At 55.9% G+C, this 16,117-nt stretch overlaps 2 protein-coding genes across 2 annotated transcripts in view; both read right to left on the bottom strand.

Annotated features, from left to right (window-relative positions):
• CNNM2 (cyclin and CBS domain divalent metal cation transport mediator 2) overlaps positions 1–7,109 on the bottom strand; it is a 120,780-nt gene extending 113,671 nt beyond the window's left edge. Inside the window, exon 1 of the mRNA XM_030488537.1 lies at positions 5,490–7,109. Within this exon, the coding sequence (XP_030344397.1) occupies positions 5,490–7,074 (1,585 nt within the window). The 5' untranslated portion in view covers positions 7,075–7,109. The remainder of the gene's footprint in view (positions 1–5,489) is intronic.
• Positions 7,110–11,268: 4,159 nt separating this feature from the next.
• On the bottom strand, positions 11,269–15,450 carry AS3MT (arsenite methyltransferase). The gene is made up of 11 exons (XM_030488535.1): positions 15,402–15,450; positions 15,015–15,055; positions 14,407–14,534; positions 14,154–14,304; positions 13,945–14,081; positions 13,602–13,671; positions 13,283–13,364; positions 13,066–13,197; positions 12,826–12,968; positions 12,315–12,437; positions 11,269–11,465 (listed from the first exon to the last, which is right to left on the bottom strand). Coding segments are annotated over exons 1-11 (1,101 nt in total). The 5' UTR covers positions 15,403–15,450; the 3' UTR covers positions 11,269–11,372.
• Between the last annotated feature and the right edge of the window lie 667 nt (positions 15,451–16,117).

The raw sequence follows: 16,117 nt of genomic DNA, 5'->3' as shown, positions 1-16,117 counted from the left end.
CCTGCACTACTAAATTTGCTTAGATGGCAACATTCGGCCTCTTCTCTCTATTCTACTCCAAAATTGGCCATGAAATGCTTCTGGTTGCACAGACTGACCTGAAGTTTACATCTGTGCCTGTTACAGATAACCTTTACAGTCACAGAGAAAGCAGATAGGAACATGGTTCACCTGTGGTGGAATTCACTCCTATCAGCTTCAGTTGTGGAAAGCATTTGCTAACTTAGCAAACAGCTGAGGGGAGAAAAAGGCAACTTCTTGTGCTTGTTGAACGACAAGAATTACTAGCAATTGCTCAAAAAGCAATCAGAGAATCATACCCAACATAAGCATCAGGTTCAAACCTCTACTGCTCAAGCCATTTAATCCACTTACTCCTCTCCCTGTCAGCCACCTGAACCACATGTTTCTTTCTACTCTCAGCAGCAGATCAGAGCCTCCAGTTGGGCCCCTCACCTACACCAGGGTGAAGAAGCATTGCAGCCCTCCAGCAGCATCTCTTCTTCTCCTGGTCCTTAAAAAAGTTTCGCAGTAGGGAGCCTAGGAAGAACTGGAGCTGTTCTCCAATGCATTCCCCTTGACGCCTCCCCCTCAGCATACCAGCAGGAGGGCTGCCTGCAGTAACCCACATCCGCTCCTCTCCAGTGGAACAAGCGCTCATCCCTCAGGAGCTCTGCAAGGCCAGCAAAGCTCTTGGCAGCGCAGTACCTGCGGGTGCTACGCTGTCAGACAGCCAAGAAACCGTGTCACGAGGCAACCCCCACACGCAATTTTTGTTCAGGGAACAAATCTGCAGGCATATCATGAGAAGTTTTCTGTATCTTGGTGGCAAATTCCCTCCCACCTACCACTCCCCTACTCTCTTTCACACAAAAAGACTCCACGCTGGACCTTCTCAACACCTTTCCTTTTATATGAATTTCCCCAAAAGGATCAGAGGAGGTGCCTTTTATTGGCCAAGCAGCCTTGAAAATTATATTGTTTTCCAAGGAGTTTTACATGCCTTTCATAATCCCAGAGGGATTTATGAAGTTTCTTCCAGTTTCTTGTAATGCTGCAGTCACAGACGTACACAGAAAAATGGCTCAGGAGAAGGGCAACCTGTTGGATAAATTAGAAAGTGAGCATGCAGATCCATTAAATAAAAGTTACTTATGGGAAGTCTGGACTCTGGATGGTATCCCATAAAAGCTGAAAGAGACCAGGAAAGAAGCCACCTACATGCCTGGGTTAGAGCTGTACCAGAAAGGTAGATGACTCCATACCAGAAAAAACCTCAGACCGACAACAACCATGCAGAACTTTGGATCCCTGGGCTACCAATCACTTGCTGTCCTCCCTGTTTCCAAAAAGAGGATCTATGTTCTCAGACAAGGAGTAAGTAGGTCTAGGTATTCTTCTCTGCTCCCTCAAAAGTAAGGGGTTTATGTTTTAGGTTGCTGGGGCTTGGTTTTCTTTGCAGGGGGAAGAAGAACTAAAAAAGAAACGGACAAAGTTTTTCCCCAGGTCCTATGTCCACACTGAATGTAACCACCAAACATACACACTGTTAAAAACAGACAATATGAGCCCAACAGAGCCCGAAGAGAAGATCACCAAATTAAATGTGACATTGTTTTTAGGAAAGAAAAATCTTTTAGCGTCCAGTTGGTGATGATTTTAATAAGGAATCTAGGAGTTTTCTCAAGGCTGGCATGTGATTCAGAGAACAAGAGCTCAGAACTGCTGCACAGTTACTGTGACTTCTTTGTAACAGGTTATTAACTCTGATCTTCTGTATTACATAATAGTGGATACAGATACAAGTAAGATCAAAGGTATGACTCAAAGTCTCCAGGTAAGGAGAACTCTGAGAAACCACTGCCCTCCAGAGCTGTTCAGGCCACCAGGAAAGCAGCAGTACAATGGCTGGTAGAAAGTGGGCCAGTCTTGAAATATCAGTATTACAACATGAGGCTCTTCAAGCTGAATTCTTGTTGCTCTGGCAGGCAGGGAGCTAGAAATAGAATGCTCTGGATTTAGGATCACACATGCAGAGATCTGCCTGTGAAAAACACTGAGAGCAAGTTCCAGAGAGCATTTGAGAAGAGACCTAGGAAAACTGTCAAAAAGGGAGGTGGGGGGAAGGCAAGCCCACACACTTGTCAACAAGAAAAAGGAGATCAGTGGAGACAGTTCACTAGCTTCTTTCCAAAACTTACTTTGTCTCTCATTCACTCCCTGCTGCAGTTTAGGAGCCAGGACACAAATCACTCCTGAAACAGGTAACGCCTTGCTCCCCTTTACAGCAGTGGCCAACATCAGATCAGCTGGGAGTGGACTTATTTCGAATGAGATTATCTCTTTGCACTAAGCAAAGTCCGGCAGGCCATTCCTTAGGCCAGTATAAAGGGTACCTTACACTTCCTTGCATTAAATCTGAATGATTGAATTCAAGTTAAACACTCAGCCTGCTCAACTTGTAGGCAAATGGATTTGACAGTGCAGGTAGAGGCTTAAGGTCTGTCAACGAGAATAGAAAATTGTCCCTCTTTCAAAAGCTACTTATTTGTAAGTAAACAATGTTTTTTAGAGGGAAAGCTTTTCTGCAGACTGCTTCAGAAATCATGTTTATTCACACTTCAAGAGATTAGAGCAATAGGGACTGGGAATGTGTTGCAGCTCTCTCTTAAAATTAAGTTTCTTGCCTGGCAGCATAGAAGTGAAAAAGATACTTATTTTGCAATTGTGGGTGAACATTAATAATAGACCCACCACCAAATCCTTCAGCTGCTCAGCCTGAGCACCAGAACAAGTACAGAACTACTGATTTCATCTTCTGCAACCGCGTAAGGACATATATCCTGCTGTGTTTCGCTTTTAATCTCTTCCTTATAAGCCTCCATTCTGTGTTTAGGTTAAGAATGTTTTGCTCCTGCCCAAAAAGTGAGCTTCAAACCCCCACCTACCCAGCTAACTACAAAACTGCTTAAAAATACAGGCTTCTCTCCTTAAAACCAATTAAAGCATTCAACTGACAGCACGACCACACGAGCTGCCTCTTGCACCAAACCGGTAGCAGGGACCTGGGTGGGAAGAAAACAGACATACACGTGAGTTTTGAAGCAAGCCTACTTTGGGAAAGGTCAATGTGATGGGAAGGGAATGATTAAAAACTGTAGGCTTATTTATTTTCAACACTCTACCAGAGAGTAACATGCAATTCGATTCTCACCCTTAATTTGTACATTCTCACGGGAATTTGGCAAGGTTGCTCTGAAGAAGAAAGTTTGAAGCACTCTTGCAAAAGACACTGCGCTATGCCAGATCAAGCAAGCTATCAGTTATTTACATTCATTTCAAAGGACAAAGGAAGCCATTTATTTCCACCATATCTGCACCTTTTAAAAGAGAAACCAGTTCAAACAGAGCTGGTCCTAACACAGGGCTTGCCCATACACACCAACCAGCATAGCTATTCTGGAGTAAACATCTAAGTATGATCAAACCAGACTGAATTTATTCACAACTACAGAGACTACTCTGGGATGCAATGATCTCAGGAGGGAATACACATGTTAGGAGCTACTGGGAAGTCCTCTAGCTACCAGGGAAAGCAGTCTCTGGGTCTGCACCTTCCAAGCCACCCAGGAGAAGTTTTAAGAAGCCTATTTTAAGCACAAGTTTCAGGAACTGTAAGGAGGCATATTTGGCTTAGCCACACTTGCAGGATTAAAATGTGCATGTAATTCTGCCAGCTATTAACTAAAAGGACTAACGCAAAGGAGTACATTGAATCTCTTTCTCGCAGGGGAAATAAAGTGACCAGCATAATATTCATTTCTTTAGACACATTGCTACAAACAAAACTAGAAAAAAAAATGTAAGTCTTGCTACAGATTAAGAACCCCACCATGCTTCCTTGAGCCCAAACAACAGGGCAGGGGGGTGAGAAGAACCACCCTATGCCCACACATGCGGCAAAATCCCATCTTAACCAGCCAACAGTTAAGTGACATCATCGATTTTCCCAGATCCAAGCTGCAGATCTCACAGTGCAGAAATCACAGCTACGGGAGGCTCTCCTTCATTTCTCCTTCAACAGCTCTGAACCCAATATCTCCCCATCACTACATAGAGGCAGAAAGAGATGGAGAAAACCACTCAATAAACGCAGGAGTATGTTCACCTTCTATCTGTGAAGATGAAATAAAGATGAGAAAACCAGTGGGTTAACCCTCCAAATCCCCAAAACTGAATTAATTAGGAAAAAAAAGAGACCAAATGCCATGCTGTCAAAGCTCGGCATGTGGAAAAACAGCACCTGAAATTTAAGTGGCAATTTAAATTTATTACCTAGAAAGACCATTCACCAATTTACAAAGTTCTTTTCAAGGTAACTTTTGCAGTTGACAAAAGGTGAACTCAGATATTCCCCAGGAGCCTAACTGTGGAGCCAGTGCGGCTATGAAGATCTCATGTCCCAGGGATTGAGCTGCTCAGGGGTACACTGATCAGATCTCCCCAGGTACAAACAGCTCCACAGCACTCTAATGGCCTTCAGTTTTCCAGCACAGGAAAATGTTGGAAATTTTACTTAACTATTTATTTGAAAGCACTTTCCTGCACAGGCCATATAGAGTTTCTGACATGCAGAGAGGAACAGATTTAAAAAGGAAAACAAAAAAGGTTTTTCCTTTCTCATAAGCAAAAGCTTCTAACAGGAATTAAGATGCACTTGTCAGGTCAACACCTCCTACAATTAAGAGGGGGCCAGAAAATCTCGGTCCCGTTCTGATGCAACTAATACATACTGTACACCGGCGAGGTAGAAAGGGTCACGTCTTTGCTGAGCCTGTGCTCCTGGGGGCAGAGGGAAGCGTAGGGAAAAAGACCTTGAGTGCAGCACCAACAGGTGCTTTCAAATGTATTTTAAGACCCTGAAACTATTTATGAGTTACGAGATCAAAGCATCAACCTAAATGACTGGAACATGAGCACAGAGCTGAGGTCGGGCGGCTGAGCCTATGAATGGAGCTGAAGTGCCGTGTTTATCTCAGCACGTGTGCGCGCACGGAGCCTGAAAGACACCCGGGCAGCCCACCCGCTCCTCGCTGTCAGCCCAGCTGAAAAAGCACCGAGAAGACACAGCCAAGGAACGGGCGCGGATTCCCGTCAGCAGCTCTCGCTATAATGGACAGATGAGTGGAAAAAGCAAGAAACAAAACAACCTTTGCTTGGCACTGTGCCCACACACACATCCCAGTGCAGGGAGGAAAATTGGCCGGGGGCACATACCAGCCGCGTATCAGCTTTCTGGCCCACGGGACAGGCAGATGCCTAAATATTGGTCACTCTCTGTCCTGAATGCACCTTCCCAAACCCCTCCATGAGCAGGAGGAACCCAAGAGGCCTCTCTGCATCATTCCCTCACCTCAGGAAGATAAATGCCGACTGCCACCGAGCAGCACCTTCCCCTCCCTACATCCCCGCCACAGGCACGAGCCCACCTTTTTTGAACTCCTCCAGCATGGCATCGAGCTTGGTGTCATTGAAGACAAAGTGCAGCGGATGGTTGTAGAAGCGGGTGATGGTCTTGAGCGGAGTGCAGTCATCAGGGTCCACAAAAGCCAGGTCCTTAACGAAGAGCAGGTCCACGATGTTGGAGCGGTCACCCTCGAAAACAGGGATGCGGGTATAGCCGCTCTCCATGATCTCAGACATGGTGTTGAAGTCAAGCACAGCCTCGGCAGCGATCATGAAGCAGTCTCGGAGGGGAGTCATCACATCCTCCACAGTCTTAGTGCGCAGCTCCAGGGCTCCTTGTATAATGTTGAGCTCCTCCTTGACTAGATCATTATAAGGGTCGGTGACCCGCAGCATCTCCAACAACTTCTCACGGTTATAGACCGTGCCGATCTCCTGGCCCAGGACACAGTCCAGCAGCTTGCTGACAGGGTAGGAGGCCGGGAAGGTCATCATCATGAAAAACTTAGTGAGGAAGATGGTGTTGGCGCCCACGGCCAGGCCGTGCCGAGAGCAAATGGCCTGCGGCACGATCTCGCCGAAGATGACGATACCGATAGTGGAGACCACCACGGCCACCAGCCCAGAGCCAGCAATGTCATCCAGGAGGATGGTAAGCGTGGTGTTGACCAGGACATTGCCCAGCAGGAGGGAGCAGAGCAAGTAGTTGCCCTGGCGCCGCACAGGCTCGATGCGCTTGGCATAGTTCTTCTCTTTGTCCGTGCCACAGTTCTGCACGATGCGCAGCTCCATGGGGTCCAGAGCCATGAGACCCAGGTTGAGGCCGCTGAACATGCCCGAGAGGCAGAGGAGGAGCGAGATGAAGATGACCTGCAGCCAGAAGGGCAGCAGGAACTTCTTCTCCTCACCCACGATCATCTTGGTGTCCTCACCATCGTGGTAGATCCAGGTAGTCTCGCCCCATGGCGGGGGCCCGGCCGGCCCCTCAGCACCCGCCAGCCCCCCGGCGGACCCGGGCCCCAGGGCGGCGGCGGCGGGGGCCGAGACGGAGGTGCACAGGTAGTAGGACTTGCTCTTCTCCGTCTTGCGGAGGGGCTTGATCTCGATCTCGATGATGCCCGAGGTGCGGCGGTTGAGCACGATGTGCGGCAGGATGATGATGTCCGAGGTGCGGATGCCGCAGCGCTGCGGGGCGCCGCCGCCACCGCCCCCCACCCCGCCGCCGCCCCCTCCGCCGCCGCGCCCCGCCGGCCCCGCCGCCGCCCGCCCGCCCCGCCGCCGCTCGTGCTCCGTGAAGGCGATGCGCGACCAGGTCTCGTTGTTGATGTTCTGCCCGTAGACCCGCAGCTTCACCCGCGTCCGCTCGCTCACCCGCAGCGCGCCCCCCTCCATGAAGGAGACGTCGTCCGTGTCCTCCAGCCGCAGGCCGATGATCACCGTCTCCTCCGCCGCCGACGGCGGGACGACGGCAGCGGGCGGCGCGGCGGCGGCGGCAGCCGGGGGCCGCCGGTCCAGGCAGCCGCCGAGCAGCAGCAGCAGCAGCAGCGGCGGCGGCACCCGCGCCCCCCAGCCGCCCCCCGCCATGTTCCCACCGGGCAGCGCGGCCATCTTTGGTCAGGGCTCGGCGCCACCGCGGCCCCGCATCGCCGCGCGGCGCCTGCGGCGTGCCCCGGCTCCCCCGGCGGCGGCGGTGGCGGCGGGCGAGGCGCGGCGGCGGGCGAGGCGGCGGGCACGGCTGCCCGCGGGACCTGACAGGCGGCGACTGCCGGGCCGGGCCGAGCCGAGCGCCGCCTCCACCCGCTGCGCTCCCCGCCCCTCCCCGCCCGCCTCAGCGGGGCCGGGCCAGCCGGCGCGCTCCGCCAATCAGCGCCCGCCCCCCCCGCCAATGGCGGCCCGGCCCCGCCCCGCCACTCGCCACCGCCTGCCCAGCCCGGGGGGCGCGTGACTCCGGTGTGTACGCCAGGCGGGAGGGGGCGGGGCCGGCCGAGCGGCCTCCGCCAATAGCTACGGGGCTCTGGGGCCGGCTGGGCGGAGCCTCGGAGGGGCGCGACCAATGGGGGCGCGGTGCGGCCGGCGGGCCCCGGGACGGCGCGTGCGGCGCTCGGCGGGGCGGCTCGCGAGCTCCCGCGCCGCGGGAGCCGGCGGTCGAGACCGGACGGACGGGACGGGACGGGACGGGACGGAACCGCTGACCCCGCCGCCCCTGCCCGGCCCCGCTCCAGCTGCCGCTGCCACGGACCTGCGCCGCTCGCCCCCAACCACAGCCCCGTTGCGCCGCCCTGCGTCCCCCCCCCGCCGCACCGGTCGGTGGTCGCGCAGCGCCCTCTGGCGGTCCCGCACGGCGCGGCCCGTCCCGGCGGGAGCATCCCTGTGCCCTGCCGCCTCCTGCGGGCCGGAGATGCTCCTCGGGGCTGCCCCGTGCTCGGGGACCCGTCCTCGGTACCGGGTGTGCTGCCGGCCGGGGGCAGCGGCTCTCCCTGCACCGTCCGGTGCCCGCTCCCGCTCTGCCCTCAACTGCCGTCGGTGTGGTAAGGCCCAACGATTCAGCCGTCGTTCGCCGTTCCCCCGGCACCCTTCGACCGGTGCCGGGACATTTCCTCGGCTGTGTCGTTCCTGAGAGCGAAATTAAACATTAACTGTCAAACCGGGCCGGGCGGCGCTCCCCGCTCCCATCTCCGCCTTCTGCTCAGCCGCCCGGGGCACCTCCAGCCTCCCCGGATTCGACAAACCCCTCGTCCAGACCGGGCACGAGTGCGGCCGGCGTTTTGCAGCTCCCACTGGGGCCGTTCAACACCTCCCCGGGTGCTGCGCCCCATCCACCTGGATGCACGGAGCTGATTTGGGAAGAGACCTGTAATTTAGTGTGTGCTTATGTCCCACCCCCCCGAGAGCCAGGCTGCTTCCGAGGCCTCAGCTGCTGTGCCCCAATCCCCACAGGCACAGCCTCATCACTCCATCTTCAACTAGTGATGAGCAACATACAGTGCAGGATGCAGTTTAGCCCAAGATGAGCAGCCCTGGGAGCATCCGGTATGGCTCATGGTGTTTGAGACCACATTTTGGGTTCAGGGAGACCCTTTACATGACGTAAACTAGCCTCCCTCCCCTCCATTTAAGCTCTTGGAAAACGGAGAAGAAGAGGATTGCACAGGCCAATCCAACATGGGGAGCAGACCATAGTGCTCATGGGGCCATAGCCACAGATCTTTCCTGGTCCCAGACCTCATTCAGCTCATCCCAAGGGAGTTCTGCAGATCTGCTCCCCCAGGGAAGTGACGGATGCTGCTGAGCCACAGAAACTCCCCACTAACCACAGTGAGCAGGGACTCCAGAGTCACTTCCCTTTCACCTCGGGGTGAATCAGAGCACCACAACTTATGGCTCCTGTCCTCACTGCACCCTCCCTGCCTGCAGAACACTGTGGAGCTTCACACTGGGAGAAGGGGATTTGGCCCAGCTCTACAACCACCAAAACACCTAGAGCAGGGTGTTGGACACATTGTTTTGGAGTTCCCAGGGGATGGGGCTGCAGGACCTCCTCTTTTCATGGGTTGAGGGGGGCTAAAACCCCCAAGGCTGTGCATGCACAAGCAAAGCCAGGCAGGTGAGACACCCCCACATCCACAGCCTGGTGAGGACCCCTACTCTAATGCTCAGAGTCAAGTCCTTTCAGCTGCATCCTCACAGAAATGCTGAGGATTTGGAAAAAAACAGTGCTATGCAAAAGCAGTGGTGTTTAGCTGTGACCTTTTTTTGTATGCACACAAGAGGGAGACCTCTCTGTGGGTGCCTCTGCCCCCAGGGAAGCTGAAAGGCCGTAGCAGGGACGCATGCCCTTTTAATGAAGGGGTTTGCAGGAAGGACCCCTGCCCCGTCTGCTCTTCCGTTCACACTGGGGAAGCTCTTTGATAGCAGGAGCTAATTGCTGCCAACCTCGCAGGATGGGCTCTGTGGGGACTTTGAGAAAGTCTTTGTAAGCAATCGCAGAAGAGGGCTATGCAGGGGGAGATTAAACAGCATCTTGGTTGTGTTTTCAGCAGGTCCTTTCCAAGGTCCCATCAGTGAGGTCCTTCCATGCAATTCCAGAGCTCTTCTACCTGCCAGGTCACAGCCACCCCAGAGGCTGGTCTGCCAGGGTCTCCTACCCGAAGCCAGCTAATACATACTCTGTTGACTCCAGGTAACACCAAGGATTATTTTCTTTATTCATGGTATAGCTCTAAACACAACAACTTAGGAATTTTTGTGCACCCAATAGGTCAGACTCGTAGTCTTGTCCACAGCCAAAAGGACGGGCTGGCAAGGCAACTTTCCAAGAAGCTGTACTTACAGGCACTGTTTAAATGTTTAATCTCTACACTGTAAGTAAATTGCTCCCTCATCTTGCTGATGGCAGAGGGCAGGTAAGGCTGCCATGCCTGTTTCTGGATTTCCCATCACTGGGCAACAGTCAGGTTTTACTCACACTTTTCATGCCAGATGTTTTGGAAATCCCTCCTTGCCACAGAGACCCTCCTCAGCCACCACTACTGCTGCTGCAGAGCATCACTGGCACTTGTCCAGGCTTCTTTTTAAACCCAAATATTTTTTGTTTGCTTTTTATCTTCCCCCATGCCACAGCAAGATGCTGCTTAAATGCAGAGAGGGGGAATTCGGTCCCTCCTGGAAAACCAGTGCGTGAGGAGGGGTGGGAGCAGTTCCTCATTTCTAAGCTCAGCTGCTCACCCAAGGGCTGTTGTTCAGCAGCCCCTCTCCTTTCCCAAACAGCCTCTGTTGGACGGGGTATGTGGAATTCATCTCCCCCCACCACCTCATAGCCCTCGCTCCTTGCCCACTGCAGGATGCAGTCACCCAGGTTTCTGCTTTTCCAGAATCCCTGCATTTCCCTGCAAATCTCTGCGGGTGTGATGGTTGCAGAGGACTTGGGGCTTTCCCGCTAGATGGAGTCCAGGGGAAAATAGAAACCTCAGCAGTGCTGCACAGGGAAAGGGAGAGAAATGTCCATCTCGTGGAATGGGCTATGGGGCTGCAAGTGAGACATGGCACAGGGAGCTGCGCTGGGGGCAACCCCTGTTCTGAATGCAAACAACAGGGGCATCTCTCTGCACCCAATGTGCCACAGTGAGTTCTTCATGGAGAAGCAGGGCTGAAAGAAGCTGAGCCCTCAGGAGGTGACCAACCCTTCTCACCCACCGCCCTGGGGAGATGCTTCTTTGCAACCACACTACTGAGCTGCTGGCCCCGCTGCCGGGAGCTGGCATGGGCTCTGCCTGGCAGATGGATGCCTGCAGATCCCTCTGTGTGGCAGGTTAGCACAGGGAGTTCAAAAGAAGGAAAAAAGCAACTGGGCTGCTTCTTGCTGTGCCTTTTGCTTCTCAGAAGCATTTGTGTCTCAGCTGCGGGCTCTCCAATACCTCAGATTGGAGCCAGGCTCATGCAGAGGGATGCATGCTGCAGGGCCAGGACCTGCTTGGCTCCAGGGCCTCCTTTGGCACCCTGCTCTGCCAAGCTGCCTTCTGCAATCACCTCCACTCTTCTCCATGGGTGCAACATCAGCACACAGCTGCTGCCAAACCCACGCCAGACCTGCCATCCCACATGCAGGGACCCACAACCCCTTTCCAGCAGAGACCATCCCTGCCTGCATGTCCAGGCCATGCAGCCACTGCCAGCCCCATAGTGAGGGTTCACATAGGACAGCTGCCCATCCTCACTAGAACCAGGCACAACCTGCCCCAGCAGCCCCAGTGGGGAAGCACAGCACCCCACAGGCCCTGTGGTCCCGGCCACAAGCACACAGCCTTCGAGCTTGGCCATTTATTTGTTGTGAGGTGGAAGCCTAACGCTGCTGGGGCCGCATCCTCCTGCCCTATTGGCATCCTCCAGTGCAGGGCATCGCTCGGCGCTCAGCAGGAAGGACCACAGGAGCCACCAGGACAGCAGGCAGGAGACGGGGCCGACAGCCGCTCCAGCAGCTGGAAGGGATCACGGATCTTCTCCTGGAGGGCAGAGAACACCGGGGGCAGGATCAGGCCAGAGAGAAGCAAGAGGCACCCCAGGAAGGCTGCATTCCCCCCAGCTCACACCCTGCCAGCAGTGCAGCCCAAGCAGACCCTCCATAGCTAACATGGGGCAGCCCCCGGGTCACTCAGCTGCTTTTCCCTGCCACGAGGAGGAAGCCAAGAGCTTCTCTGGGACTTCGGCTCTGCTTTTATCTCAGAAGTGCCTCCTGCTTGGACAGGGACCCAAGAACATCTCCCCCTCCTCAAGTACAAGGTTGTGTTTCAGGGACATGCAGCTGCAGGGTGTTATCTCCCTTGCCTCTCCTGGCCCATCTATGGGCTGGAGAGACCATCAAAGAGAGAAGAGAGGCTTCCAGCTGATAGAGGTGCTTTGTGCTCCAGGGTCAGGGCTGGCAGCCAGGGCCAAGCTCACACCAGCAGCTGGGAGAGCAATGGGCAGGAACAAGCCACAGGGATCGGCCATCACCTCCCTGGGATGGGCTGTCTCCAGCCATCTCCCATGCGGAAGGATGTCTCCCCTTGGGAGATCTCAGGCAGCTCCAGCTGTCAGAGCTGGCAGCCCCCATGGACATGTTGGCAGGCAAAGGAGCTCTCATGTCTGGTGGTTAAAGCAGATCCCCCTTTTGGAGGGCTCCAACCTGTGCTGCGTGCAGTTGCCCAAACTAAGGCACCCCCTCGGTGCCCCACAGGCTCCTGCAGGCACAGATAGACTCATGTCTCTTGGTGTCATACCATAACCTCTCTGATACCCCAGGGCAACTCTGATGGCATAGGACACCCATATCCCCATCACCAAACCCAGCTGTGGGGCTGCCTGCTACCAACCTTGATCCCTTTGCAACTGCAGCCCTGCGGTGCAGCACCAGCTTGGATCAGGAACTTCTCTGCAAACCTGGAGCTCCTCAAGATCGCAGCCATCTCAGCATCCACATCCACCACCTCTCCTTCCTGCGGGCAGAGGGATGGTCACAGCGCTGGGGTCCGGGTTATGTGGCCCAGAGGACCCCAGCCACCCAGGCAGATGACAGTGGGGAGCAAAAGCAGGAGCGCAGCCTGACCCCAAAACCTTGAGAAACACCCACACCACCAAGCAGCTGGCTTCAAACCCTCCTGTGAAGCCACCATGGATGTCCCGCTCCCACCCTCACTGCAATGCAATGCATGGGTCCGGCTCCCTGTCTGTACCTTCCATGGTTTGTACAGCCCCTCTGTTCCCACCTACCACCCCTCTACCCCCGAAATCACACAGGACACTGCTGAGTAGCACTGCTTTACCCCATCCCTACAGAACAGGACTCGTGGCATCCTGGGGAGCCCCAGTGTGCCACACACGCACCTTGAAGGTGAAGTTGGCATCAAACACCAGGTCTCGCTCATGCCCCACAATCCCACCATTGTAGGTGACCTGGCCCGGCCCGGCCTGGTTGCTACTTGGCACCTTGAACAGGCGGAAAGTCGCGGAGACAAAGCGGCAGTCACCTGCAAAGGAGAGGTTGGTGCTTTGGGAACCAGCTGCGGATCCCAGCACAGCCCCCCATGGCTGCCCAGACCTCATGCTTTGTGCTCAGACCCTCACCAACAATGCTCTCCAGCTCCTTGTCACCGATGGTAATGGGGCTGGCAGTGACCAGGCACGGGGGGCTGAACCCCACCTCCTCAGCGATGCTGTACAAGTCTTTCCAGTACAGGGCTCCCGCCAGGCACTCTCCTAGCATGAAACCATGGACAAAGGTGATGCAGGCAAAGATCCAGTCTCCCTATCCCATGCACCCCCATCCCAGAGCCCTACGCACCCCACAGCACCCTGTGCTTCCGGACGGTCTCGCTCAGGCGCTGGCTGGCATAGACATCACTGAAGTACATCTCTCCTCCAGGCTGGAAGGCAGCAAGGAGTGAAGGGAGACCCCAGGAAGCAACAGGACAAAAGGGGCAGGGGAGAATTGGGCACCCCTCAATGCTACCTTGCTCAAAACCCTATGCAAAGGTGCCCTCCCCTGGCCCCATCCCACATCACCGTGCTGGGTCCCATTTGCTGCATCCCAGTGGCACCCCAACAGCAGGGCCACCCCAACCCCGCTCCGCTCCCACCACGGGCACCGGCCCCAGCACTACCTTCAGCACACGGTAGGCCTCCTGCAGCACGGCCCTCTTGTCAGGGGCAAGGTTGATCACACAGTTGGAGCTTGGGAGGAAACCAGAGTTCATTTGCACCATCAGCACCATCAGCTGCTGCGCATCCACTGCCTGCTGCATGTCCCAGTGCTTCGTGCAGGATTTGGAGATGCCGATTTGACCATGAAATGGGCAGTTTGTATATTCCCAGACTCTACCCCAGACTCAGTTGGGATTTTCCCTTTCCTAACATGTGCTCCTGAAGCAGGTGACCCAGTGGGATGCAGGCCTGGACCCCAGCAGCAGCAGCATCAGGGGTGGCAGTGCCCTGTGCAGTACCTACATGACAACATCATAGCTGCTGTCGGCCAGCCCGGCGTCACCCAGCTTCTCCATGTAGCCCTGGAGGAACTCCACATTCGGCTTTTGGTAGCCAAACTTCTCCATGTGGTAGGCAATGTGCTTCTTCGCCACCTCAACCTGGGAGAAGGAAGGGGATGATGGCGGGGGAATGCTGGGGGGACGAGGGGAAGCCCTGGCTCTGTGACATACCTGGCCCTCGGTCATGTCTATGCCGGTGACATGGCCCTGCTCCCCAACCAGCTGGCTCAGCAGGTAGCAGTCTCTGCCACTGCCACTGCCCAAGTCCAGGATCCAGCACGATTCCAGGCACTCGGGGACCACCAGGCCGCAGCCATAGTACCTGAGGGGATGCTGAGCTGAGCCGGGCAGAGGTGCCCCCCTGGGCATGGTGGTTGAGGGGCTGCAGCCCATGGGGACACAGAGGGGAAACCCCGGGATTTACCTCGCCACCACCTCCTCATGGACACGCTCCAAGGCATCTCTCACCGCCTTGGGAACGGGCTTGCTTGAGGTGATGCACGCCTTGGTTTTCAGGTCCTCCGTCTTCTGCAGCTCTTTGCCATAGTAATCCTGAGGTGGGAGGGACAGAGGTCACCGACCTACAGCAAGCTGTGCCCCGGGAGCTCCCCATGCACCAGAACACGGGGGCCATGCCTGCACCCAGTATCCTCTGACACTGGCACCCTCATTTGCACCCACCTAAAAATTAGGCTAACATCAAGCACCCCTTTGCCCCCATCCTCCCTGGCTCCCCTTGCTTGTATGCACTCATGTGTTTATGCAGTAGGGGATTTAATTCCCATTTACAATAACTTTGATGGCTGCAGCCCCCATTTCCCCAGCCAAGAGGAGCACGGGGAATGAGGGCAGGGAAACACGGGGTTGCTCAGCGCCCCATCCCTATGGAAATTGGAGCAAAGGAGCCAGCCACAGCTAATACTGTTATCTGGAGCCCAAAACCACCTTTGCCCTTTGACTGCAGCAGGCATGACAGCACAGCCCGGGCTCAGCTGCCCCTGCCCAGCCACCCCGTCCCCCCCTACCCCTCACCTGCACCTCCCGGTGGATCTGCTCTCCACAGGTTGCTGCCACTGCAATGGGAACACAGGGCTTGTGCCTGACGCCACTGCGATGGTCACCACACCAGGCCCTCCCAGAGGTCCCAAACCTCCCTCTTCCCCCACATACAGGAGCGCTTTTTGCCCCCCGCCAGCAGCATTCAAGGAGACCCCCCAAACCTGCAGCCTGGTGGGATGCTCCTGGGCCTCCTGACAACATCCCGCTGTCCCCCCCAAACCCCAGTCCCAGCTGCCCTGGACAGATGAGCCCCTAAAAACCTCCCCAAACACCACCACCCCCCTTGCTTTACCGAGAGCCCCCAGCCGCAGGGGTGCCCCAGCACCCCCAGCAGAGCCCCGGGCCGCCTTATTGCCTTACTGCGCTTGGCCGGATTCTGCTCAGCCCCGGCCACGCTCCGCCCCGACACCCTGCACCGCCCCGGCTCCGGCGCCCGGCTTCCGCCCGGCACCGCTCCCGCCCGGCCAAACCCCGGCACGACGGCCCCGCGGGGGAAGCGAGGTCCGCTCCCATCACTCACGGGCCATTCCTGCACCCGCACCCCCAAAACCCCTCCCTGCTGCCTCCCCCCCAACAGCTCTGCACCCCATGGGTGCAGCTCTGTCCCTGCTCACTCCACATGCAGGGAGACACGGGTTTAATGCTGCAGGGCTGCTCCAGCCTCCGCAGAGGATGGGACCTTGGAGGAGATGAGCCACCTGCAGCACGGACACACTGCAAGGAAGCCCCCAGAGCTGAAGCACAACGGGGGACACTGGGGGGCAGAGACCCACTGTCCTAGTCTCCCCCCTGCATAGGGACCACCTGCAATGGCATCCAGCACAGGCTGGTGAGGTTTGGTGGTGTTCAGGGCAGCTTTTATTCCCAGCAAACGAGTTGCAGCTCAGGGAAAACCCTCGTTCCCAAAGTGCATCTGCAAAGCTGGGGATCCCTCCCAAGGCAAAAACATACCCCCCACCATGGCCGCTGGGTAACAGTGGCACCTTCATGGGGATGCAGGAGCAGCGGTGCCACCAGCGGCACTGGAGGGGTCGGTGAAATCCAGCCCAGAAGGTGGCTCTCAGGAGCCAAACCCC

The sequence above is a fragment of the Strigops habroptila genome, chromosome 5 (genome assembly GCF_004027225.2).
Source record: "Strigops habroptila isolate Jane chromosome 5, bStrHab1.2.pri, whole genome shotgun sequence".
Lineage (NCBI taxonomy): Eukaryota > Metazoa > Chordata > Aves > Psittaciformes > Psittacidae > Strigops > Strigops habroptila.
The sequence above is the reverse complement of the archived record's forward strand: the minus strand, read 5'-3'. Positions and strand labels throughout refer to the sequence as shown.